Raw genomic sequence first — 23,765 nt, forward strand, 5'->3', positions numbered from 1 at the left:
AGATGGCTTTGACACACATTCAGCTTCTGGCTAAGACCCCTCCCCAAAACATATTGCTCTTTAACATACCTAGATATGGTTCAATAAGCTTATAGTAAGCAGGTAAATAGTGCTGGTCTGAAAAAGCACGTTTTGCTTTATCATATAAGGTGTCTTTCGTAAACTGTGAACAGCCTGAAGAATTCAGAGTTGCCAGTCTGCAGAAAAACAAAGATTTGGGGAGAGAGAAGAGTTTATTATCTTCAACCTGAATACATTTTGAACAGGGTTATCTCTCTGGGATTCTCTACATAGAGTCTCCTCTTCCCAGTAGACAGAAGAAGCTGAGCAGAGATGCTAAGAGAAAAAAAGAATGGCTCAGTCTTCTGCTCAAGCTGATACATCTTTGAAGTTATGATGGCTCTGATGGCAGATGATAAGTTTTGTGTGTTTGTAAAGATGAGATTAATTTCATTTAGCAGTCTTTCACAGGAATTTAAGTCAAGTTTAATTAACCCTCTTTTGCCTCTGGATCAAAGCTTGCATGCAGACCGTATCTGTTGTCAGCTGGGCTGCTATAAAGAGAGCTTGACTGCAAGTCTGAGCCCTTCCTGGCAGGATGGAGAACAGCAGGATTCTAAACCTGGACACAGAGCCAGTACTAAGTCGCTTCTTAGATATCCTTTCACTGAGTGGAGAAAAAAGGAAAATGCACTTGCTGTTGGGAAAGTGCTTTTGCAAGAAGCCAAGAGCATCACAATATTTGACTCACTTCAAGGTGTTGGGGTCTATCATGGCCAACTCGGTGGCATTTAGAAGACATGTGTAGTTCCTACCAATTGCGTTCAGTGCAGTGGCATTCAAGGCATTTCCCAAGTCAATATATCGTCTGATTATTGCAGAGGCCTAGAAATACATCCAATTTTTTCAAAAGTTAACTTGAATTGGGATTTATGTTTTCATCTTCAAAAGAAAAACAAATGCAATAAGTGAAAAAAAAAAAAAGGAATTATTTAAAATCCATTTGTTTGGACCTCAATGATGGGCCAATTGTCTTGGAACCTGCGAAGTTAGTCCTAAACCAGCAGCTCCCAAACCAGGAAGCAAACACGGGCAGGAGAGAAAACTCAATCCCTACCTGATCATCACTCCGATCTTTGAGCAAGAAAGTCAGCGTGTTAGCTGAAGTGATCTTCAATTTGGAAAGATCCTGAAGGGTGATGAATGAAAGGAGAGGGCCAAGTCTGGGAAGTAGACTTTCAGGATACCCATCAGGATAAGTCTGTGGAGAGATGGTAGTTGTTACTGCTGTGAACACTCATAGTCATGCCCATGCTCATGAATTCACGCTCGTTGCAAAACTAATGTGGAAATGTCCCGAAAGTCTGCAAGGGATACAAAACCAAAGCTAGTGAGATTCTATGAGCACATCTGCCCTTTTTTTCCATGGTAACTCAGGCAAGTCTGGGCCAGGGGAAGGAACACAACCTGAAGCACTGTGAACTGATGCCCCATGGATGCGGGAGGCAGGATGCCTTACAAGTGGGGAAGGCTCATAGAATACTGGGCTTCCCAGTAGCAGCATGGCCAGTGGGTCAAGGAAAATTACTATTCCCTTTCATTTCTCTGACATTTGTGAGCACCCACCTGGATACTATATCCAGTTTTGGGCTTCCTGGTACAAGACTTGGATGTGGTCTAGCAAAGCCTAGCAAATCTAGCAAGGGGCCATGCTGGTAGGGCAGGCAGAAGCATACAGCATGCAAAGTGGGGCAGTGGGACTGAGAGAGATGGTGCAGTCTGAGTCCCTGGAAATACTCAAACTCAACTGGACAACTCCCTGAGCAATCTCATCAGTAGATAATTTGACATTTTTCAGCCTGTCATTACCTCATCCAACTTATCCTTCAGCACAGCTAATTGCTCATTACTGAAGGAATAGGTCAGTATCTGAGATAAGTGATTTTCCAGAGAGACATTCTTCAGGCAAGCACGTAACTCCTCAGGTGTGTAGTAAATAGGCATCAAGTCATCATCAAGAACGACGTCTGTTATCTTCTTTTCAGGTGGGCAATCTGGGGAAGCAATTATAGAATCATAGAATCATAGAATGGTAGGGGTTGGAAAGGGACCTTTAGAGATCATCTAGTCCAAACCCCCCTGCAGAAGCAGGTTCACCTAGGTCACGTCACACAGGAACATGTCCAGGCAGGTCTTGAAGATCTCCAAGGAAGGAGACTCCACAACCCCTCTGGGCAGCCTGTGCCAGGGCTCCCTCACCTGAACAGTGAAATAGTTTTTTCTTATGTTTAAGTGGAACTTTTTATGTTCCAGCTCCATCCCATTACCCTTTGTCCTGTTGCTAGCTACTATAGAAAAAAGGGATGTCCCAACCTCCTGACACCCACCCTTTAGATATTTATATATGTTAATAAGATATCCAATTATCAGAGTGTGCTCAGTGTTAAATTCTTTTGCTTTAAGGTTTGAATGTTCCCTTGCTGGAGATGGATCATGGTACAACCCTCTTCTTGAGTGACTTGCCACGAACGTTCCATACACATTTAAGGAGACCCACTAGCACTAGGAACAACCATGATGCCAGGGGAAATGCTGTCACTATGGATCAGAGCAAGCTCTCATACCCACAGCACGCTTATGCCTAGTAGGCAGGAGTTCTTCGACAATGGCAGCCAGCTGTTCCCTTGACAGATGTGATTCATGTGCAAAGTTCTTCAGCCAAAGAATTAAAGCATTCTGCAAAGAAAATGACTCATCAGTCTAGAGAGTCTAGATTCATTACAGTCTAGAGAGTGCCACCAGCATAACAATTTGCTATTCAGATAAAGAAGAAACTTCATTATTAAAGTGCTATGGGCAGCAGACCCACTGCTATAAGCCTAGAGGTCTTTCCTTGGTAAGCCAAAAGGAAATTTCTAAATGCTTGAACTCTTTCATATCCCATACCTCACAATAATTTGAGGTAATTTTCTCACAAAGCATGGTCTATAGTTACTACTGCTTTCCACCTCTGGTGCTTGTTCAATAGTTCGAAGAAGAGAAGGACAGTGACGTAGATTTGCAGTTCCAGACTGTCAGACTCATTGACCCTCATGTCACATAGACCATCTATCCCCCTTAGCACCACACTTTTAAATGAAGACACTACTGAAAACATACTGGCTGAACAATTCCCATCATATTTTGTCCATACTGCAGGACCCAGGAGTGCTCCTCAAACTTCCCCCATTTCTGTGAATAGCCCACCTTGGGGATCTTCTGCAAGATGCTGTGATCAAATATAGGAATCAATCCACTCAGCTCATGCAAGGTGAAAGCTGACCACGCTACAGGGGGCCTGTGTACAAGAATTAGCAGAGATCAACTTTGATGGAACAACAAGAAAGCACCTTAAAAGCTGCTGGGATCATGTCTCTGCAGGATCTGAAGAAAATACAAGATTTAAATCCTAAAACTTCCCAGTCACTTCCTGTTACACTAAGCTTCACTCACCAGAGCAGGAGCACTTGTTAGTAACATGAGTAAAAGCAGCTGGATGGGGAAATGGCATTTAACAAAGATATCATTTTCATAAGCATGAAACTCAAAGAATATCTATTTCTTACTATCACCCAACTCAGTGCCAAGATCCCAGGGCATTTGACACAGGAAGGAAAAATACTTTGCACCTCCCTGGACTTTGCCTCTCTGTTAGATACAGCCAGCGATTCATCTGTCAGTTTGACAGGTTGAAACAGAATGTTTTCTGAAAGTCAGTGGCTGACAAACAGCTAGAGCCCACCCGGGTTCATCAGGACAGTCTCAGAGAAGTTTGCTGAATGAAAAGGGACCAGAGGGCAGGCTTTTATATCTACAGCAGGGGAGATGCAGAAGTGACAATGTGTTTTCCAATGGAATTCCAGACAAATCTTTCAGATGAAGGAAGTTCAAATAACACTATGTAAAAGGCCCATTGTGAAATTTAAAAGCAACAAATTACTCAAGTTTTTGATTAAGTTGGTTGGCTGGAGTTCACTCAGGTCTTAATACAACAAGGTTTTGTTTTTAGGGAACTGTTTTACTGATGTCCAGAAGAAAAATTCATACCCAAATGTAGTGTTACCACTGCTGGTGACAGTCCTAATCGCCTCTTCTTGATCAGGCAGGAAAGATTCACACTGGCTTAACTGCTTCAGCAAATGCCCACCAGAACTTCTAATGTATTCTCCACCCAGGTCACAGACCAGATGTCCCAGAATCTCTGCATTTTCCATGTTTATTTGTGTGCCAGGAATTTTCTGAAATAATACGAGACAGAGGTGTTAAATAAAACTGGATGCCACTGTATAAGAGCCTTCTGGAACTCCAGGTTCGCCCCAGTCCTGTGCAGAGCTGTCCCTTCATCACATACCAAACATGCTAAAGCCTCCAGGAGCAGTTGTTTCCGCTGAGACGACTCTCTTTGCAAAATATCAAGATTTGCTTTCCCAATATTAGCAAAGTACTGCTCACAGCTTCCAGTCTCTGCATAGTCTGAAGGACTAGAAAGACAAATACTCCATGGTCAAGTTCAAGGCTGCTGTGTTCAACAGAACATCTTCAACATCCACAGCCTAACTGTGCAGCTGTTGTTCCCAAAGATCCTAATCTACATTTAAAAAAAATTCATTTTCACTCTCTTGGAAGACTCAGCTTAAAACTGTTCAAGATTTGGATAGAGAACCACAATGGCTAGCTACCAGAACCAAGAAATCCACTCTTCTGTCTCTCTTCTGATTTATGGGAAAAGCACGTTCACAGAGGCCAGAAAGAACTCAAACCACATACTGCTTTCATATCCAAACATACATAGCTAAAAAGAGATTCACAGTATTTATATTAATATGATAATGGTTGACTCTGAAAGGATCTTAAAACCCTTTTGAAAGTTTTTGGCAACCTGATTTTCCTTTCCCCTGTAAGAAGGCCTGAACAAGTTTGAAATATACAACAAACGTGAAATAGTCATTACCAGCTCGGTTATAAATACCTTTTTTTCACACTAACTACTAAAGCAATAACATGAAAACTGTAGTACAGATACCTTAAAAACAGCAACAGGTCTTCAGGATAGCTGTCCAGATCCTTGGGAATCCCATGCAGTGTCACCATCTTCACTAAGCAACTCAGCTAAAAAGACACCAGGGTTCACATCAAAGAAGAAAAACAAGCATTAAAACACAAGAAAAGCTGAAACAAATACAAAGTTTTTACTCTGCTCCAAAGTAGGGAGGAAAAAAAAAAAAAAGACAGACAGAAATCAGAGGTTTTGCTTCCTGAGAAACCCAGCCAACTTTGACTTCCCTCTTTGAGGAAATCCAGAACTGTGGATGGAGATGCAAGACCAGTTTCACTTGCTCTAGCCCCTTAAGCTGAAAGTGGTTTTGTTCTTGATGAACAACTCTGATTGCCCTCCTCATGACATCAAATGTGGCATTTCAAAGTATGGGAACTGACCTCATCTTCTCCTAGCTTGACATTCTTCTTCTTCATGACTTTGGCTAGTTCCTGAAATCTTTCTACTTCCATCCCATTGGCATCTGCACATGTGAAGCCTTGGAGGACTGACTGGGAAAGCCTGAACATTTACAGAAGGCAAATCAGAGGGGTAAAGACTTCAGCAGAAAGCTCAGTGCTGATCTCCCACACATACAATGACCAATACAGCAAGCATAAACATCCCCCCACTTCTTGAAGCTTAATGCTCTCCAAACCTCATCCCCTCAAAATTGCTCGTATTGACATGTATGTGGGAGATCCAGAAGCTATCACTGGTCAAATAAACATAATCTAGACACTCATAGTGGATGTAAAAATGCAGGGACAATCCCTCCACCTCAAGTAGCATTGCTGTGTCCAGAATGACAAGATTTCTCTCCTCCCTGTGTTGTCAGTACATGCCGCATGTTGAAAACGATATAAGCTTTGTGCAGGTCCTCACCACTGGACATGGTCTGCACAGCCTGGGAGAGCTTAAGGAGAAGTCCTTAAAACTTTGCTTTCCAGATGGAAAAGCCTCTCTTGTGAAATCAGCAGGACACCAATGATGACTCCACTGTTTTTCCAAATACATATCACAGGTTTCATATTTTTTCATCTCAGATATAAGAGCTGACAAAAGATGTCTATCAGGCCCACTAAATTTAATCCCTGAAATAGCACTGTGGAAGATTGACACATTTTCTGATCAGAAATAGCTTCCACAGAGGCAGTAAGAGCAAGGTTTCAAGGGCAGTCTGAGCCAGCAGCACGGGTTTAGAAAGCAAGTGTGGCTTAGGGGTATATTTTACAGTTGAGATCATGGTAAATTTTAATGTTACATGCCTGTGTTTGGGTTTGCGTGCTGTTACCCATCTATTGGTATGGACTGAATATGGTGAGTATGCTATACATACCAAAGAAAACATAGAAACTGCCATCAAAGCAAACACAATCATAGAGAATGGAAGGAAAGAAGAAAAACATTACCTGCTGAAGTCAGGCTCCATCTGTATGGCATCACTGAAAAACATGGCAGCCTGTGAAGAAAACCCAGAGTGTCAATGGTTTCCCGTGAGGAAGTGCCACATCATTCACCTGTACTTTCAGAGAGATTTGCAGAGTGGACTCGTATCTCTGTAGACTCCAAGGCTGACACTGAGGGATAAGAAGGACACAAGCCACCAGCAATATTACCTGTTCTCTGGTCCACATTTTACTGTTGAGATCCTGAATATTGGGCTTCTCTTCCCCAAAAACGAGTAATGATTTTGGAACGTAACTGGCCAGAGCATCAGGGATATATTTAACCAGCTCAGCAGGGTGGCCTACACTGAAGGAAACCTTAAAAAAAAAAGCAACCAAAACATATCATTCAAACACTGTGGCTAAAATAAACAATTGCTGAAGAAGAAATGACGAACTGGAATAAAGCCAGGAAAACTCCCTGCTGATCATCTGAGCATTTCTCAGAGACTTAACACTGTGAAATGGTTGACATATTCATCTAGGAGAGCTGCTTGGAGCTAATACCTGGAGTCCTGATGAATGGGAACAATTCTGTCTCTTATCAGTTTGCCACCTCCTGGCTTTATGCCCTAAAAATGTTTAACAGGCTGGAAAGGAGGGAAATGTCTTTCCTCTCTGTCCACGCACGCAACACCTCAATCTGCCAAAAGCACATTGCAGAACAATCCTGTGGCCAACAAGATGTTATTTCTCTAATGCTTCACACAAAACCCTGGCTGCTCTGTTGCCCCAGGACATGCTACAGGCAGGACTTCTGGTGGCAAACACAGGTCTTTCCTACCAGAAGGAAGATGAATAACAACAAACTTGAAAGTTATACATGCAACTTAAAGTCAGTGAAAGAAAGAAAGGCAAAGAGGTGCCCAAATCCTACACAATCACATGGGGGAATGGAATAGTGCATTGCTGAAGCATCAGTCACCTTCATTTCTCACACATTCTTACTCCAAACCATAAGATGGTCTGACAGCATCTTTTCAAGTCAGTGGGGAATTGTTGTTAGGACTATGATGTGAAACAACCATCTTTTCTGCCCTTGTCCCCAACAGACTCAGCAGGACACGCTGGCTGGCAGTCAAGAACATCTACACAGGCACAGTGACAGGGACTTGAGATGCCTGTCCTGCTGCACACACCATTTAGCAACGGCAAACACCCCAAGGGAACGCTGTCTGGGTGTGCAGGTGTGTGTCAATGCCTGGCCCCAGGTAACCAGTGCTCCTAAATGTGAGTCACTGGACCTTTGCTAATTTATGACGCCAGAAGAGAAAAACAACTTTACCTTTTCCACAAATGTCCTTTTCAGAGCAGAGGGCACGGTCACCACTTGCTGCACAAACTCAGGCAACTTAATGGCTTCCACGACCAGTTCTGGAGGCAGACTTTGAAGTGTGCTGCTGTTGAGGCCAGTCATCAAGCTCCCTAGGTTTGCCAGGCTCTGTCCATTCCGGATCTGAAAGGTAACACATGAATACGTGAAGGGACAAATGTAATTTACTCCCAGCTAGCTATGCCCTAGGTGTGAGGTGCTTTTGTGGACCTTGTCCTTTTTGTACCTGATAGCCAGAGCTGAGGAGTTTGTTGATAATAGCACTGGACTGGTCAGCATTCCAGCCACGAACTTCACCCAAGGCAGGAATAGATGCTTCAAGGTCTTTATCACTGATGCTATTTTCAATGTCAGGTACAGAGAGTCCAACTGCAGTCTGGCCCAATGCATGCAGGATTGCAGGGGAGAAATGATCAAACTTTCTCACCAAAGAGGATGCAACCTGAAAAGGTCCCACAAGGACAGAAAAGAAAGTCAGAAAAGCAATAAAGTGTGCCTACCAGATCCTACAGACTTTGGGTGTCTTAAATCACTGGACTTTCTGCCTCAAAACTTGTCTGATAAGCCTGTGTATGGACTGTCTCCACTCATGGATAAATTTCAGATTAAGAAACACCAGCCAGATAACACAATTAAAAACCAGCAAGATGATATACAGGAGTGTACACAAGAGGAAGCACGAGAGTTGAATTCTCAACCCCCACAAATTTTGTCTAGGTGAATGATGAACTGAGTTGCAGGGCTGGACAGGAGATTACCTGCAGCTCTTCTGTTGTAAGGGAGAAGGGAGCTCTTTCTCTAGTTGTTCCTCTGTGTGTCAGGTTCAGTAGGCAGTTCTTACTGATCCTCTGGGCCAAGCTCAAAACATCATCTCTGCTCAAGTTGCTCACTGCTGAAGGTCTCAGGTAGCAAACAAATCTGTCTGGGAGACTGCAAGTGGGAGACAAGGAGGAGAGATTGCCAGTATGACAGACAGTGGCATTGTCAGATCTTTTCCCTTTTTGTAAAGCATGCTCTTTTCAAGTGTATGCTTCCCTCAATTAATTTTAGCTGTGATAATGCTGATGATCTTGTTTAGACAGAGCACTGCTACATCATGCAAAACTGCAAAACTAGTTGGTAGCTGGCACCGCATGGCCATCAGTTCTCAAGACTTGGAACTTGTAGTCTGGTCCTTCCAAGACCATGTGTGCAGTGTTTATTTGAGGAACAGAAAAATGCTTTAAAGGTTTGATGGCAGCAGCCATCAGAATCACCATGAAACAAAGTCATGGTACCAACTTAAACCATAAGTCAGGTCAGAAGTCAGGACAGGCCTTGTACCTTGATAAGGGGAAAGCAGGCACAGAGGTCAGCAGCGAGGTGTAGTACAGCGCTGTCTCCCGCAGCAAGGTGAGGTTGCTGATCAACTGCATATTGACTGGATCCCTGGCAAATTTTTGTAGCTGAGGGTGTTGGCATGGGAAGAAAAATAAAAAACAAAATTAGGTGGATACTTTAATTGCCACTTGGGACAATTTGAACAAACCTCAATTCAAGCAGTAATGGTTTTTTCACCTGGTTTAAAGTTGTGAGGAAATTTATTTTTTGTTTTCAAGCAACACACTGAGACCTTGTTTTATTTATCTTGGCACTCTGAGGGCATGGAAGCCTGTCTCTGACTGCTGCAGGGCACAAAGGTGGGCAAGATGCTAAAGGACATGGCCTTGCCCCTACAGCACTGCTCACACATGCAGGTCTGGTACAGTCAGTCACTAAACCAAGCCCAGACATTGGTCCAGTCATGAGATGAAATTTGGGTTTGCCCCTCTTACTGACTCCAGTTTTCTTTCTGCAGAACTAACTACACAAAATCAACTTCTGTGCAAATGTCTCTTATCACAAGAAAGTGTGATGAGTGAGAAATCTTCACCAACAACCAGGATGAGGGGATAGAGTGTACCTTCAGCAAGTTCCCTTTCATCACTGTGATGAACCTGCACTTACTGTTGGTTCATCACCAAAAAGCTGCAGGTCTTCAACAGTAGCATGCTCCAAAAAGGATCCAAGATAATGTTCAAACCAAGCAGTGGAATTCAGACCTGGAACAACTGCACTATAGCACTTCTGGTTTGATCCTGCAAAACAGCAGACATCATAAACTACAGATTTGCACTGCATCAGAAAATCAGTGGAGAATGGAGATTTCCAACCATGGCTTCAGTCTGTCAGAGAATTCAGTCAACAGAGAGCTCCCTAAGTGCCTCTGATCACACATTATGCTCAAATCTACACATTTATGCATTCAGATTATGAACATGGGACAGGAAAGAGATCTTATTCTTTCACAGCCCTCTGAATACTTCATCATGACTCTCTTTCTTACTCCCTTCAATTCTGCCCAAAACTTCTTGAAGGACATTAATTTTTTGCATACAAGCTAGTGCCTGGAGATGGGGGAGTGTCTTACCTGAGTCCCTTTTCTGAGCTAACTTCTGAGCTGAATTCTTTAGCTCTCAGAACCAAACCCTGCACTGTTCCTTCACAACAAAAACAGTAAATGCCTTTTGCATAGGATGTAAGTCAGCATAGGACTGACTGTGCTGATTTACAAAATCCTAGATTAATAAAGCCTTAAGGCAGGAAAATGATTCCTGATACCACTCATCACTCCACATTCTCAGTCTATTTCCACTGAAGAGACAACATAAATTCACCATAAATCTGTGAAGGTTCAGCCCTCTAACAGAAGGCAGCTAGTTCTCTAGCATCCATCAGTGGCTTAGAGTGTTTTGTTGTTTTTTAAAGAAAATGAAGTAATTTACCATCCTGGATGAGATAGTACTTCATCCCAGTGTAGAGATTCCTCTGTTCTTCCACCGATAGGTCAGAATATATGTCATTCAGGGCAGCAACTCTAAAGATGGATAAGAAAGGTAGACATTGCAAGCACAGATGAAGCCAAATCTGGCAGGGTTGGATTCTCACAGAAAGAGCTGTTATTTGGAAACTGGTATTATCAATCACATCCCTTTTCACCAATGTGACTTCCCTTCACAGTAGCCCCCACAATCAACTGGGGTGGCATTGCCAATGCTGCAACACAGGGTCATCACACACACATTGACTGACACAGAGGATCAGTTACAGGGTCAGCAGGTTATGAAGCCTTCAAGTGAACATCTCAGAAATGCCCATCTGGTCCTCCACCAATTCACAGCACTTAGAGGGTTTAGCCCCTTGTATTGGAAGGCTGGAGTAAAGGCTCCTTTCCTATCTCAGTAACATGGGACTGAAACAATGTCTTTGTTCAGCACTTACATCATCTGAAACGTCTCACACAACATGTTTTTGGCATGGAGGCAAGCAAAGACCTTGGGCTCAACGAGGAATGGCTGAAGCCCCTCTTGGACCCACTGAGACAAAACAGATGGGCTGTCAATATCCGGTATTTGCATTATCTTCTCCCACAGGCCATTAACAAAGATGATGTTCCACTCGAGCGAAAGAGGCGTGTGAGAAAACTGAAAGCAAGAGACAAGATGAAACACATGAATTAAAGTGAATATAGACCTCCAAATACACATTAACATAAATCCATGTGAATCTGAACAGAATCAGCCCTAGCAATAACCCCCTCTCCAGACTGTGAGCCTTTCACCATAGCAATATTTGTGCAATTCAAGTGCAGTCAGCCTGTCATTCACATTGGAATCCCGAGACTGTGTTGCCACTGCAACTAGTAAGAGCTAACCTATGTGAACTCATGGCTGTTATTCCTGTCCCCCCAGCTACTCTTGACAGCACAGAACTCTACTCTGTTGGTGGAGATCTATTGAATGAAATGGTGCCCTTTTTTAAATAAGGTAAAGTGAAGGTGAAAAATAAGGTAACATTAATTCAGGCCTTCCAGTGACATTAATGTCATAGATGAACACACAGTTGGATGTGATACCTACCCGCTGGCTGAACATGGTCAGGGCAGCTAGAAGCTTCTTGGCATCATATTTGGAAAAGAACAGGATGGAGTATTCTCGATCCATATCACTGACAGGTTTAGGGGTAAGGCAAGAATACAAGGATATGAGGAAATCATCCTGAAGGTCCTGGAGCCAAGCACGCTGAAAAAGAAAAGGGAAATCCACATAGTAATAGTAAAAGATGTGTCATATTTAGAGATGTTGCAGTATGCAATTCCTTTCAGGTCTGCTTCAGCAGATCACCTACATGTGAACGTTCAGCACTTTTAAGTATTGAAACCTGCTGACAGAAGAGTTTGAAGAAAGTCCAACTAAACATTGACTTGAAGTAAATCTAAACTTACCAGGTTCCAAGCACTTGGATCCTCCTGTTACCTAGCCTGTGCTCCCCTCAAGCAAGGGGAAGCTTTAAAAAACTTTATTCAAAATGTTTTCCCACCAAACAGTGATTTGATTAAAGTGGAAACTTCCACAGGGAATTTCCTCATTCCAGAAATATTTTTTCAGTGAAAAAAAAAAGCCAAACAAAAACCCCAACGACAGATTTTGAAGAGACGGCATCTTTTTGTCAGAAACATTTATGGGAGAATACAAATCATTGTCCATTCAGTTGCAATTACTGACAGCAACTTAGAGACAATGACAAAAGTGGGGAAGGAAGTAAATGTGAAATATTCCAGATGACATCTACCACACTGTAACCGCGTTTTATTGTGCTTGTACCAACTTCTCATTGTGGCTTACCCTAATGGACCAGGGTTACTCTCAGGCAGAGATTTGTTTCAATGCTATGATGTCAATCTCCAAGAGTACATTTGTTTTGGAAATCTCCTTTGTTCCACCTTTTCACTGGAGAGGTTTTGGAAAGGTGGGCATCCCAGGAAGGCCACTGTGGTGGTCTTAGCCACTCCAGAGCCTCATGACACAGAGCATGTGTTGCCTGGGAAGGTGACATTGCTGTGGCTCAGTGCTCAGCATGGTCCCTGTGTCCCTGTGTGTTTGATCCATCCCTTCTCTGAGTCTTGTGAGGGGAACCTTGACAACCCAGACCACAAGCAAGCACAAAGCTGTGGCCACTGCATTCAAGGCTACAGTGGGATTGTTTTACGATAGAAATGGCACTATTGTCAAGGAAAGCAAAACACATTGGCCCATGAAAAGAAGGGGTTTGCCATTACCTTTGAACAGGCATATTGACCAAAAGTGAGGCTGCAGGGGGAGGCTTGGCCACGGGTTATCTCAAGAAGCATCTCTTGACTGACACTGGTGGGGAAAGAACAAAGACATCACCTCCATACCAGCTGCCCCAGATGTGCAGCAGCTGGTGACAGAACTGGCGGGGAGTTGGCACGCCGTCAGCAATACGTCTGCAAAGGCAGGAGTGGAGGACAGCTGGCTCAAATGCCTCTCTTGTTCACTGAAGTTTTTATTCATCTGCAGCAGGGACAGCTATTAGCTGCTCTCATGGGAAGAGCCCATCCCATTCATTAAGGAGCAGGAGCAATGCCAGGCAGCCATTATGAGGAGGCACAGCCCACAGAGCAAATACAGAAGAACAAACAAACAACATAGATTATGAGAATTATTTGCTGGGACCATTTGGGAGTAGGAAGAGGGTATTTGTAAATTGTTGAGCCTTAGGAAGAAATCAAGCTAAATGAAGGCTTGAAAGGGACCTGTTTGAGTCTTGGGCCCTATCACTAGCCAAGCTAAGCTCAGCACCAATGCCAAGGCTCTTAGAGCAGTAAATCCACCCCCTCCCACTCGACCATCAGGCTGGCTGACACACCAGGGACTTGCCCTGCCTTTCTTTGTCCTGCACAGACACAGAGCCTCAGGAAGGCACTTTCCCTTCACTCTTCCAATGAGTACAATTAGAGCCCTCCCTGCCCACAGGCAGCCCTGGGGCTTTCTGGAGAGAAAGATGCTGCACCTGGTTTCATAAACTTCCTGCTACTTCAAGTGACATCCCCAACAAACCAGTATCACTCCCAAGGAAAACACTGCCAAGATAATTTGCTGATGGTTCACATACCTTTTCACTGAAGCACACACAGCAGATTCTGATTCCCCCCCAAAAAAGAGAAAAGACAAAGATAAAGGAACTGTGACAGGAATATGTATACAGAACAATGTCTGCATCTTCCTCACGGAGATTACTCAGTAAGAAACTCACCATTGACAGGGGAGCTGGAGCACTGCATTGGGAGAGAGGGAGAAAAGAGAGAATCTTACCATGCAGCTACAATGGCAGTACAACATTTTTTGTGATCATTGCACACAGACAAGCATGTTAGCTACAACCATTTGTACTTGGATCTGGCCTGAAAACACACAAGTGCTCAGATCCAGAGCTCTCATCTTGCTGTGCTAGGTAGCTGCCATCTGCAAAATTTGTATCAGTGCTGGCTCTATACTTCAAACAGTTGGAAGGTTCAGGGTTATGTGAGTCCTCACATCACTCTGGCAAGAAGGCCAATGTGACAGTCTGTTCTCCTGATGATTTGAGAGGGGTCAGTGGTGTCACATCGCAATGGTGATGTGCTTGCACTGAAGCCTTGCAAAGCCCTGGAGAAGCCATCCCAACTACACTCACTACTTGGGAAATGGGAAGGGCACTTACCATCCACTTTGCTCAAGCAATGCACCGGATCTGGCTTGTAGCAATTGATTCCACTGCTCTCAGGAAGGGGCCTACACTGACCACCAACCCACACACACACTTTGCAAGTAAAGACATGGATGACATTTTAAACACCCAAGTTGGCCTTACCAGATACGGCCCAGCAGAAGTTGCAGCAGCTACTTGCCAACCTGGAAGACAATGTGTGGTGACTTTAGCAGCAAATCCAGGACAAAGCTCATTCCCAAAGTCCAGTCCCTGTCTGGCTTAACAGATCCTTAACATCACTCATATAATTATTTTATTTCATTCCTCATTCTTGACATAGTATTTCACAGAATCATTTCTGTCAGACCTTGCTGCTGTTTTCTCTTTGATTCTGTGACAGCTGACTGGGTGAGCAGAAATGAGGTATTCCTCTATCCACCCTGGGTCAGGCTGGCAGAGGACAGAAATCTGGTGTCTTAGATGGCATGAGGGATTGCATGCATCTCTGTCCCCAAAGAGGAGGTGTGGAAAAGGGCAGAAACACCACCCCAGGGACAATACTCTCCAGAACTTCCTTGTCCAGTATCCCTCATGCACCGTGGCCAGCTCATGGGCAGGGATCACCGTGGAAGGCCAGGCTTGCCACGCTCACACTTCCGTGTTGCTTTTAGCTTTGCAGCTTCTATTTAGTTCTTACAGTGTCCATCAACATGTCAATTGTAGCCAAGCCTGTGATGTATTTCATATGTTTTTCCTGCTAAATCTTCAACTGGATTAAAATCATCCTATGCTGCAGAACTGCACAGGACACAGGCAACGCCAGTGTATGACAACCCTAATGCCAGTCTTGCCTGAGAACCTGACAGGGATTTACTGAAAGAAGTCAACCTGTCATTGCTGGCTCTTGGCAGGCTTCTGCAAGCCCTCCACTTGTCTGTTCCTTGTTTCCCAACTTTTACATTGTTTCTGATGGCACCTTACATCTTCCCTGTCAATGCCATGAAACTAGAAAGGTGGTGAAATGCAAGCTTGGGAAACCAGTAACAAAATACACAGACTCAAATCTCCCTGGCATTAGTATTATTTACTTCAGATTAGGAGGCTGCCAAGCTCAGCATCCCCGTGTACAGATAAAAAAGGGGTAGGTAGAGACTTCCATTAATTTCTGACAGGACAAAACAAATGAATGCAACAAATGCTACATGAAATGAGAAGCAGGGAGAGGGCTTCTGAGGTTACACCCACAGGCTGACTGTCACAATTTGCTATCAGCCACTGCACAGTTGATTTCATGGAATCACAGCATGGTGTGGGTTGGAAGGGACTTCTAGAGATCATCCAGTCCAATCACTTGCTAAAGCAGGTTCAACTACATCAGGGCACAAAGAAACAAGTCCCAGGTGGGTTTTGAAAACCTCCAGAGGAGATTCCACACCCTCCCTGGGCAGCCTGTGCCAGGGCTCCCTCATCCTTACAGTAAAGTAATTTTTCCTTATGTTTAAGTGGAACTTTTTGTGTTCTACCTTTGTCCATTACCCCTAGTCCTGTCACTTCAGACAACAGAAAAAGTGTCGTCCCATCTTCTTGACACATACCTTTTAAATACTTTTAAGTGTTAACGAGATCTCCCCTCAGTCTTCTCTAGGCTTTTGTCAGCATGTTTCTCTAACAGTACACTGGGGACTCTGTTGGACAGCACTTTAACTTTCACCCACCTCCTGGAGCAGCTGTGGCCAATCTCAGCCCACAGTGAGGCATCAGGGCCTTGCAGAGCTGTCTGCCACAGCCTCCCCTCACTGCACTTGACCACCACACCACATGGCATGCCCAGTTTGCACCATTCTCCTCCTACCCCTTTAGCTACATCCTCTGACCCACCTCGGTGTGTGGCAGACCCTAAAAAGCACAGAGTACCCCCCACTTCCCTGCAGACCTTGTTCCTCTGCTCATGGAGTAACACGGTACTGAAAGTTTGGCAGTTGTCTCTCAGCAGGGAGAGCAATACCAACTTCAGAGACTTTGGATCACTACAGTTAACAGGAGAGATTATCCCCACCCACACCTCATCTCCTGGACCCAGGGAGCAGCTAGCACAGGGCCTGCTGAGTGGTGCCCAGCAATCACGGGGAGGTGTGGCAGAGCTCAGGTTCAGCACAATTGCTCCACTGCTGTAAAGCAACAGTGACTCTAACTCTCCTGGCCCCGTCTCTCCCCCCCAACCCTGGGGGAAGCACAGTCAGGATTGGTGATGTACAAATATGTGGTCAGAAGTGACTCATGGCCAGAATGTGAACGACCTGAGCCCCCAAATCAAAACACAGGAGCAATCTCCTGTGCTTCCTCCACACTATATGGTTAAGGTACTGGGCTAAGATGGCCGAGGGCAATGCCAGTCAAACACATGGTGATATTTGGGCACAGAAATCAACAAGAAAGGAGCCCCCTATCACGGGTCTATGGCGGGGAAGAGGAGGAGGAAGGCAGTGGTTTTACTGAGTGGGGATGTGTTCACAAGCCCAATGACCTACATTAGGAGGGGGATTATAAAACAGCTTGTAGGCATGGACATGCCTCTAATTAGTTGAATAGCTTTTTTTGATTACTAACTGCTATACCTTTTTAATCATGTAATTAACAGACAACTGTAACTAAGTAATGGACATCCTCATAAGTGGGTAAATGCAGTGCTTTCTCCAGCCCTAACACACCTCAGCTTTACTCCTAGAGAAAGTCCTGAAAGAGTTACCAAAACCATAACCAAGAGTCCAGTGCCAGAGGTTGGCCCTGAGGCCATGCTTCCCTCCTTGCAGTCAAAGCTGGGCTGTTTCTGCTGTGATGATCACCCCTGCTCACCTCAGGACTGGGCCTTGGAAACACACAGCCAAGCTCTTTGGCCCTGCTCTTGGAAAGCTCTTTGATGTGTGTTTAAGCATGCAGATCATCCCATTGACTCAAAAGAGCTGTGTACAGAAACACCGACATAGGGAGAAGGAGGAAGAGGAAGGGTGGGTTCCTGCTCTGCAAGATCAGAGAGGACTCCAACCTACTATCACAAAAATCCTCCGTATATGACAATAGATCCTTCATATCACAACAAAGGCTACAGACTCAGCTCGTCTCATGAACCTTCTAAGATACGTGCACATGACTTTGGGAGTAAAATCCTCCTAAACATTGCTTTTGCTCCCACACTTTGTTAGGGCACGGGCACACACCAAGCTGTGGTGAAACCTTCTGTAAAGGAACAGACTGTATCTGTTCACAGTTCAACTCGTCTCCACAGCGTCTCCTCCTCCATGGGGGCACTTCTGTGAGCACTTCTCTGTCTCCCTATGGCTTCTTTACAAGGCCTTTCACACCGATAGTGTGGCACTGCTACACTTAGACCTCTCATCCTTCCCTTTCAGAAACCTGTTTAGAGACACTCAGAAATTTGTGCTTTCTTTTTTCTCTCTTTGATCCATCCCCAAAAGAGCAGTGCATGCAAGCTGTTGCATACAAATCCCTCAAAGCTCAGCACATTTCTGATATTCTGCCTTTCATCCATCCCCAGTTTTCTAGGGTATTTACAGAAGAAGATGAGTAGATGGGTGAAGGTAAGCACAGTCCAAAGAAATGGAATGATTTCCCATGGCTGCACGTTGAGCCAGTGGCCAACATCACCAAAATCACTGTCCTGTCAGACTTAAAAGCAATTGCACAAAGAGTAATTAACTTTTACAAGCAACCTGTGTACTTCTGCTGGACAGAGACATCGCTCCTTGTACAGGGTGCTAATAAGTAACAGGAAAATCACATTTTCATCAGGGTAGCCACAATACCCTGGTCAATTTTTAACAGCAACAACTGCTTAATTAAAGAAATAAAGAAAATAACAGAAGTTATCTGTTTAACTGTTTTCCTTCCCTTAGTCCTAATAAGTCAGACTTTTGGAGGGTTATGGAGTCTCGTTCTCTGGAGGTTTCCAAAACTCTCCTGGACACTTTCCTGTGTGACTTGATCTAGGTGGTCTTGCTTTAGAAGGGAGGGTGGACTAGATGATCTCTAAAGGTCCCTTCCAACCCCCACCATTCTGTGATTCTGTGAAAACGATGGTCCCTTTATTTAGCTCCTCTCCAGCCAGCGGCTCATTAGCTTGTTCATACTGTTACAAGTTCACACTTTACTGTCTTCAATATTCACTGAAAACATGATTTCCAGTCTGATGAGGGAGGAAGAATAAAGTGCTGACACTTTCTTAAAGAAAGATCCTGCTCTGGAATCTTTTACTACCAGAAAATAGATGAATACACAAAACAGAAAGTAGGTACTCAGACTCAGCTAAGATTATTTTTTAAGAGTTTTCCAATAGACATCTGAATACTCCAACAAACAGAGCAATAAGCAGACAGCTCTGTAACAATAGGAAGAGATCGAATTGCAATTTTGCCTTCCCATCCTGTTTATTACAAAACCCAAATATATCTTGGTTCACAGATACAGTAACAAACATGCATAACTAAAGACTGAAGAATCAGAGCAATCACCAAAGTAATGTTCAATGGTCTTTCAGCACAATTTTCCCTTTTGAGGATTCTCTCAACCACAGATGCTGGTATGAAAATCCTCCCAGGATGCTCGTTACCCTCACGGTAATACTCACCAGCCAAAAGGAGGAAGCCCAGTCCTGGAAGTAAAGGCAGCATTTCTGCAAAGGTCTTCACAGTGCCCACACATTCAAGGAATCACCTTATTTCAGCCAAGAAAAATCAAACATGAATAATGCTTGATTGCAAATCCAAACTCAGGGCAGGAAAATTAAAAGGTGACTGTCTCACAAGCAAACTTAAATGTGCCAACATCGTTCACTGAAACTAAACTATCTGAAACTAGACCTAAAGCACATGAAAAACTATTGAGGGTTTGCTATGCCTGGGAAAGCATGGAGCTGCATGCAGAGAATTCAGTTAGTTAAGATTCACTGCTATCAATACCCTCAAGTCAGGCTCCTCTCTGACAGAGGAGAGGAGGTTGCACAACCCCGTGGTGCTTACCTCCACGCTGCTGGTCGCTGGCACTTGCGTGTGCAGGACTACGATCCTGGAGGGCTGTTTTTCACTGAGCAAACCAGGGTGTGTCTCTGGCTTCTTAAATCTGCTTCTGAAATTACAGGATGGATTTGGAGCACTGGACACACCTATGAGTTCCTGAGAATACAGACGTTTAGCTGTACCAACAGATGTGTGTTATTTGTTAACGGCTGTCATTCCTAGGATACAGTAGGAAACACTGAGTGTGAAGCAAGGCTGCCTGGAGTGAGAAGGACAAAAGCAGTGAGTAGGTGCATTCCCTCCTTGCCCTGCATGGGACACGTTTGGCAATTACAGGAAGCAACAAAAATAAAGCTGTGCTCCCAAGACTGCACTATTCTACAGCCACTTTCCTCCAGTTACTAAAGAGATGTTTGTCATCAGGAAATTTGCTTCAGTGGAGCTTGAAATGTTTGGCCCTTTTCTTGAAGCTTCCGCTAACTCCAGTTGCCTCCGCCTGGGAAACCCCAGAGGATGGGATGGCAGCTCATCTGTTGACCAGTTTGGCCATTTTCAGATCACAGGTATGTCAAACTGGGACCCCTGCTCCAGGCTCAGCAAGGTCAGTCAGACGAAACACAGAGCTCTGCACTCAGCACAGAGGAATCAGGATAGCTGAAAGCAAAACATTGCAACCCTGCAGCAGGATAAGACCAGGGGTGGTACAGGCAAGTCCCATGGCAGGGCCATCTCTTGTTTCCTTGATGAACTTTTCCTTGCTGAGGTGTTCAGGGACACTCATGGCACTTTGACCTCATGCCAAGGTGCCCAGAAACTGTACCTAAGCGTCACATGGACACTTACATAGGCATCCACTCTAGCAGCTCTTTAGCACTCACAAGCACCACAGCAATGAGACCACTGAGTAGGAATGTTATTATGCAAAGGTTCCAGAACTGTAATCCCACAGATTCCTGTCTATCTATCACCAGAAGTGCCCTTTCCCTCAACAAACTATTTAATTCCTTGCTGCAAAGATCCTTAAACATAATTTTATGGCTGCTCTATTTTAAAAATAATGTTTTAAAGAGGTTACATTTAGTTTTAAGGAATCTTTATGAAGTAATTGCATGCTTCAGGAGCTGAAGGATGGGTTTGCCCTGCTCTTCAGATGAATCACACATGGTGGTGCTCCCCATGATCTCCCCAGACCTGTGCATCAGCACTCAGGGAGATCTCCTGATTTTGACTGAACTTGTGTTCTCCTCAAGCAAACTGTCAGCCTGTAAGCACTTCAGCAAGGAAAACTTGGCAGGCATAATCTGCAAGAATAAAAATGAGACCTGCTGCAGATTCTAACAAGGGATGGGTATTAAATTTTATTCCACCCGTTTCAGATTCCTTTTCACTGACTCTTGGATCTGATCCCCCAAGTCACTAAGAAATTGCCCACAGTAGCTCCCCCAATTTCTCCAGATGCAGTGGAGTATTTTGCATCCTCAGATTTGAAAAATCATTTGGTCATTTTAATGATGCTTTTCAAAACAAGTTTTTCCATAATCCAGTTATGTCCCAGGCTTAGGCTTGCTCCATCAAGCCCACCTAAAATGCGTGTCTTTGTGCAACACAGAAAAAAGCTGCTTGGCACACATCACCATGTACCCAAGGCCTGGCTCTCTCCACACCCCCCATTTTCTTGCCAGACATAACATGCTTATCAGTTATTTTGGAAAAAGTGAAGCACTGATGTATAAATGTACTTTGTCTGACTCAGAAGTACACAGGATGCTCAACATGAAAGTGACTTTTATCAACACCCATCCTAAGCTACCCAAATCTATATAAACTTTAAATACATCATTTTGTAAATACTCAGAATCACAGACTCCTAGTTCAAAGCAAGAAGCTTCTTCTTCAGGATATCCAAATGAGGTGCCCTTGACATGGATGGAGATCCCTCAATCAGGGTTCAAATACCAAAGCTTGCAGCATCTTGCCCCTTTTGGAAATTCAAGCCTGAAAGCAGGCTGTCAACAGCAGATGGACAGATAGATCTGTGTTTCTGGAGAGTCCTGAACACGCTGCGAGCCAAACTGAAGGTCCATGTCAGAGTCAATCGAGAAAGCAACAATGTGGCACAGCAGGGCTTTGTAGCCAGACCTATGGCTCTTCCCCAGGGCATTGGGAGGTGAAACGCAAGAACAGGAGAGATCTGAAAAGGTGAAAAAGTAACAGTGAGCCCTGGCCACAAATTGGGAAACCACGGGAGGGGGTAGACAAAGTGTCAGAATTTTCTGCTCACGTCAGCTAGGAAGTCATGCATAGCTAAAAAGAGCATGCAGAGAAGGGAGAGAAACCCGAGACCACAAAGGCAAGGAGGAACTCTCATCTGGAAGTAAATCAATACTTTTCTTAGGTCTGTGTGCAGGGTGGCTGAGCAGAATCACCCAGTACCTGCCGTTTGTGTTCGCCCTTTAGCAGTTACGAGGCATGAGCACAGATCCAAGGATGCTAGGTGTGGTACAAACAAGAAGGTCTTTGATTCAAAGCGCATATGGTTGAAGAGCTGAAGACAGAGAGAGAAGCTCAAAAATGTGAAGACAGGCAATGAGTTGAAGACAGCAACAGGTGAGCCACCATCACATTTTTGCCCACTTATGAAGCAAAGCAAAATTCTAATAGTTACACAGAACAAGGCTGGAGCTGATCTGTCGGATTGCATCTGATAAGAGTAAGCCTGACAGCTACAGTTCCCTGAAACAGGCCTCCAGCTAGAGGATTTAAACTTTTTGGATGTGGTGCCACATCCAGCTTCACCATTCTACAGCACAGAAAGCTGTGAACAGTACTTTGGCCTAGCCCAGGCCTGGGACACTGCAACATTACCATAGGAGGCTCAGCACTGCTTAGCATGTCAGTGCAGTTTTCAGAGCAGGGTTAAGATCACCCAGATGGATGGCAAGAGAAGGGAATGTCACAGTCTTGCACAAAGTGACATAGCTTTAGAAAAGCATGTTTTATGCTCATAACTCAGCAAAAACTTTCATACTAACCCAAAAGGGTTTGTATGAAAGGGTTAGTATGTCATTGTCCAGGAGCTTCATTCCTATTATTAGAATATCCTTAGCAGCATACAGTGATGCAGGTGACAACTGTGAGTAAGCAAGAACTATATATTCACAGCCCACATCTGGGCAGATGAGCCCTTCAGGGGACAGAGTCTAGCACACCCTGAGCACACCGCCCAAGAAGCAAAGCCCTCCCTGTCATTATGCTCATTTGCACCATGATCTCTTCCTAAGCACTGCTCTCCCCACCCTTTATGAAGTTTTGTAATTTTGCAGCATCACACAAATGGGAACACAGAGCACATAACAGAAATGCTAGTAAAACTTGCTCTCAGTGGGAGACAACCAAAGATCTTCTGTCACCCAAGAAGTACAGAGCTGGGAGGGGTCTCTGGGGCTGCCCTTTCCACCCCTTGAACCATGGTGCAATTCTATATAGCTAAGCTGACAGAGGGTGCAGCCAGTCTGCCCTTGCATAGGCCTGAGGGAGATTTTAGATTTTATTTTGGTAATAACAATAATTTCTATCTCAACACAGTTACACAGGAGACCTCTCTCTACCTCTACCTCTACCTCTACCTCTACCTCTACCTCTACCTCTTGCATTCCTTCCTCTCTGCAAGCTTCCTTTTCCCTAAACTGAAAAAAAAACAATGCCTTCATGTCACCTTCCCCTCTTCGCTTGCTTGGTGATAGCAAGTGTGGAGTGAAGCCCAGTTCTGCATCACAATCTCTAACACACTCCCCAAGAAGCTAGAGCAGGAGGGGAGGCAGTGAAACGTGCAATGGGTGGGCAGGGGCAGGACGGGCCTAAAACGTGGGCTGTACAATGGGGAAATGAGTCAGTGCCTTCTCACCTGACCTGACTCTGCATGTGTAGTATCAAGTATGGCTCAAGTGTTCTTCAGTAACTTTAAATTGTACAACTGATTAGCCATGTGTTCCTGCCATGTTAAGCCAGGTGTGGCACCAGACAATAAAGCTTTCCCAATCCCTTCTCCACCACATGCACCACATGCCCTGCACAGCCCTGCACAGTTTTAGTCATAACTAAACAGAAAGGCAAAGGAAGCTGCTGGAAGGAAGAAAGAGTATAATTCAAAAATCTGAAGTAATTTTTCTGTTTCTTCATTAGTTGTCTCACAAAGAAGAAAACTGTCAGGGCCCTGCTGGGACAACTATAAAAAGAAGATCTAGAGACTGACGTAGAGCTGTGAAAGGGAAACAAAATTCATTATTTGTATATCTGTATTCTTCACACCA

The 23,765-nt window shown here is 44.3% G+C and overlaps 1 protein-coding gene across 2 annotated transcripts in view; it reads right to left on the reverse strand.

Moving 5' to 3' along the window:
• LOC133625193 (mesothelin-like) overlaps positions 1–23,765 on the reverse strand; it is an 87,659-nt gene that overhangs the window by 2,592 nt on the left and 61,302 nt on the right. For both annotated transcript variants that reach the window (XM_061993679.1, XM_061993680.1), the window contains exons 2-27: positions 19,459–19,564; positions 19,068–19,153; positions 14,588–14,628; positions 13,991–14,012; positions 13,850–13,877; positions 12,993–13,077; positions 11,794–11,955; positions 11,156–11,358; positions 10,660–10,751; positions 9,842–9,972; positions 9,179–9,300; positions 8,614–8,785; positions 8,082–8,297; positions 7,808–7,978; positions 6,694–6,840; positions 6,487–6,536; positions 5,476–5,596; positions 5,063–5,148; positions 4,391–4,520; positions 4,087–4,277; positions 3,247–3,337; positions 2,625–2,736; positions 1,870–2,054; positions 1,118–1,261; positions 752–885; positions 70–197 (exon numbers count right to left, since the gene is read on the reverse strand). In XM_061993679.1, the coding sequence (XP_061849663.1) occupies positions 70–197; positions 752–885; positions 1,118–1,261; positions 1,870–2,054; positions 2,625–2,736; positions 3,247–3,337; positions 4,087–4,277; positions 4,391–4,520; positions 5,063–5,148; positions 5,476–5,596; positions 6,487–6,536; positions 6,694–6,840; positions 7,808–7,978; positions 8,082–8,297; positions 8,614–8,785; positions 9,179–9,300; positions 9,842–9,972; positions 10,660–10,751; positions 11,156–11,358; positions 11,794–11,955; positions 12,993–13,077; positions 13,850–13,877; positions 13,991–14,012; positions 14,588–14,628; positions 19,068–19,110 (3,007 nt within the window). In that variant the 5' untranslated portion in view covers positions 19,111–19,153; positions 19,459–19,564. The remainder of the gene's footprint in view (positions 1–69; positions 198–751; positions 886–1,117; positions 1,262–1,869; positions 2,055–2,624; positions 2,737–3,246; positions 3,338–4,086; positions 4,278–4,390; positions 4,521–5,062; positions 5,149–5,475; positions 5,597–6,486; positions 6,537–6,693; positions 6,841–7,807; positions 7,979–8,081; positions 8,298–8,613; positions 8,786–9,178; positions 9,301–9,841; positions 9,973–10,659; positions 10,752–11,155; positions 11,359–11,793; positions 11,956–12,992; positions 13,078–13,849; positions 13,878–13,990; positions 14,013–14,587; positions 14,629–19,067; positions 19,154–19,458; positions 19,565–23,765) is intronic.

Source organism: Colius striatus, chromosome 3, assembly GCF_028858725.1.
Source record: "Colius striatus isolate bColStr4 chromosome 3, bColStr4.1.hap1, whole genome shotgun sequence".
Lineage (NCBI taxonomy): Eukaryota > Metazoa > Chordata > Aves > Coliiformes > Coliidae > Colius > Colius striatus.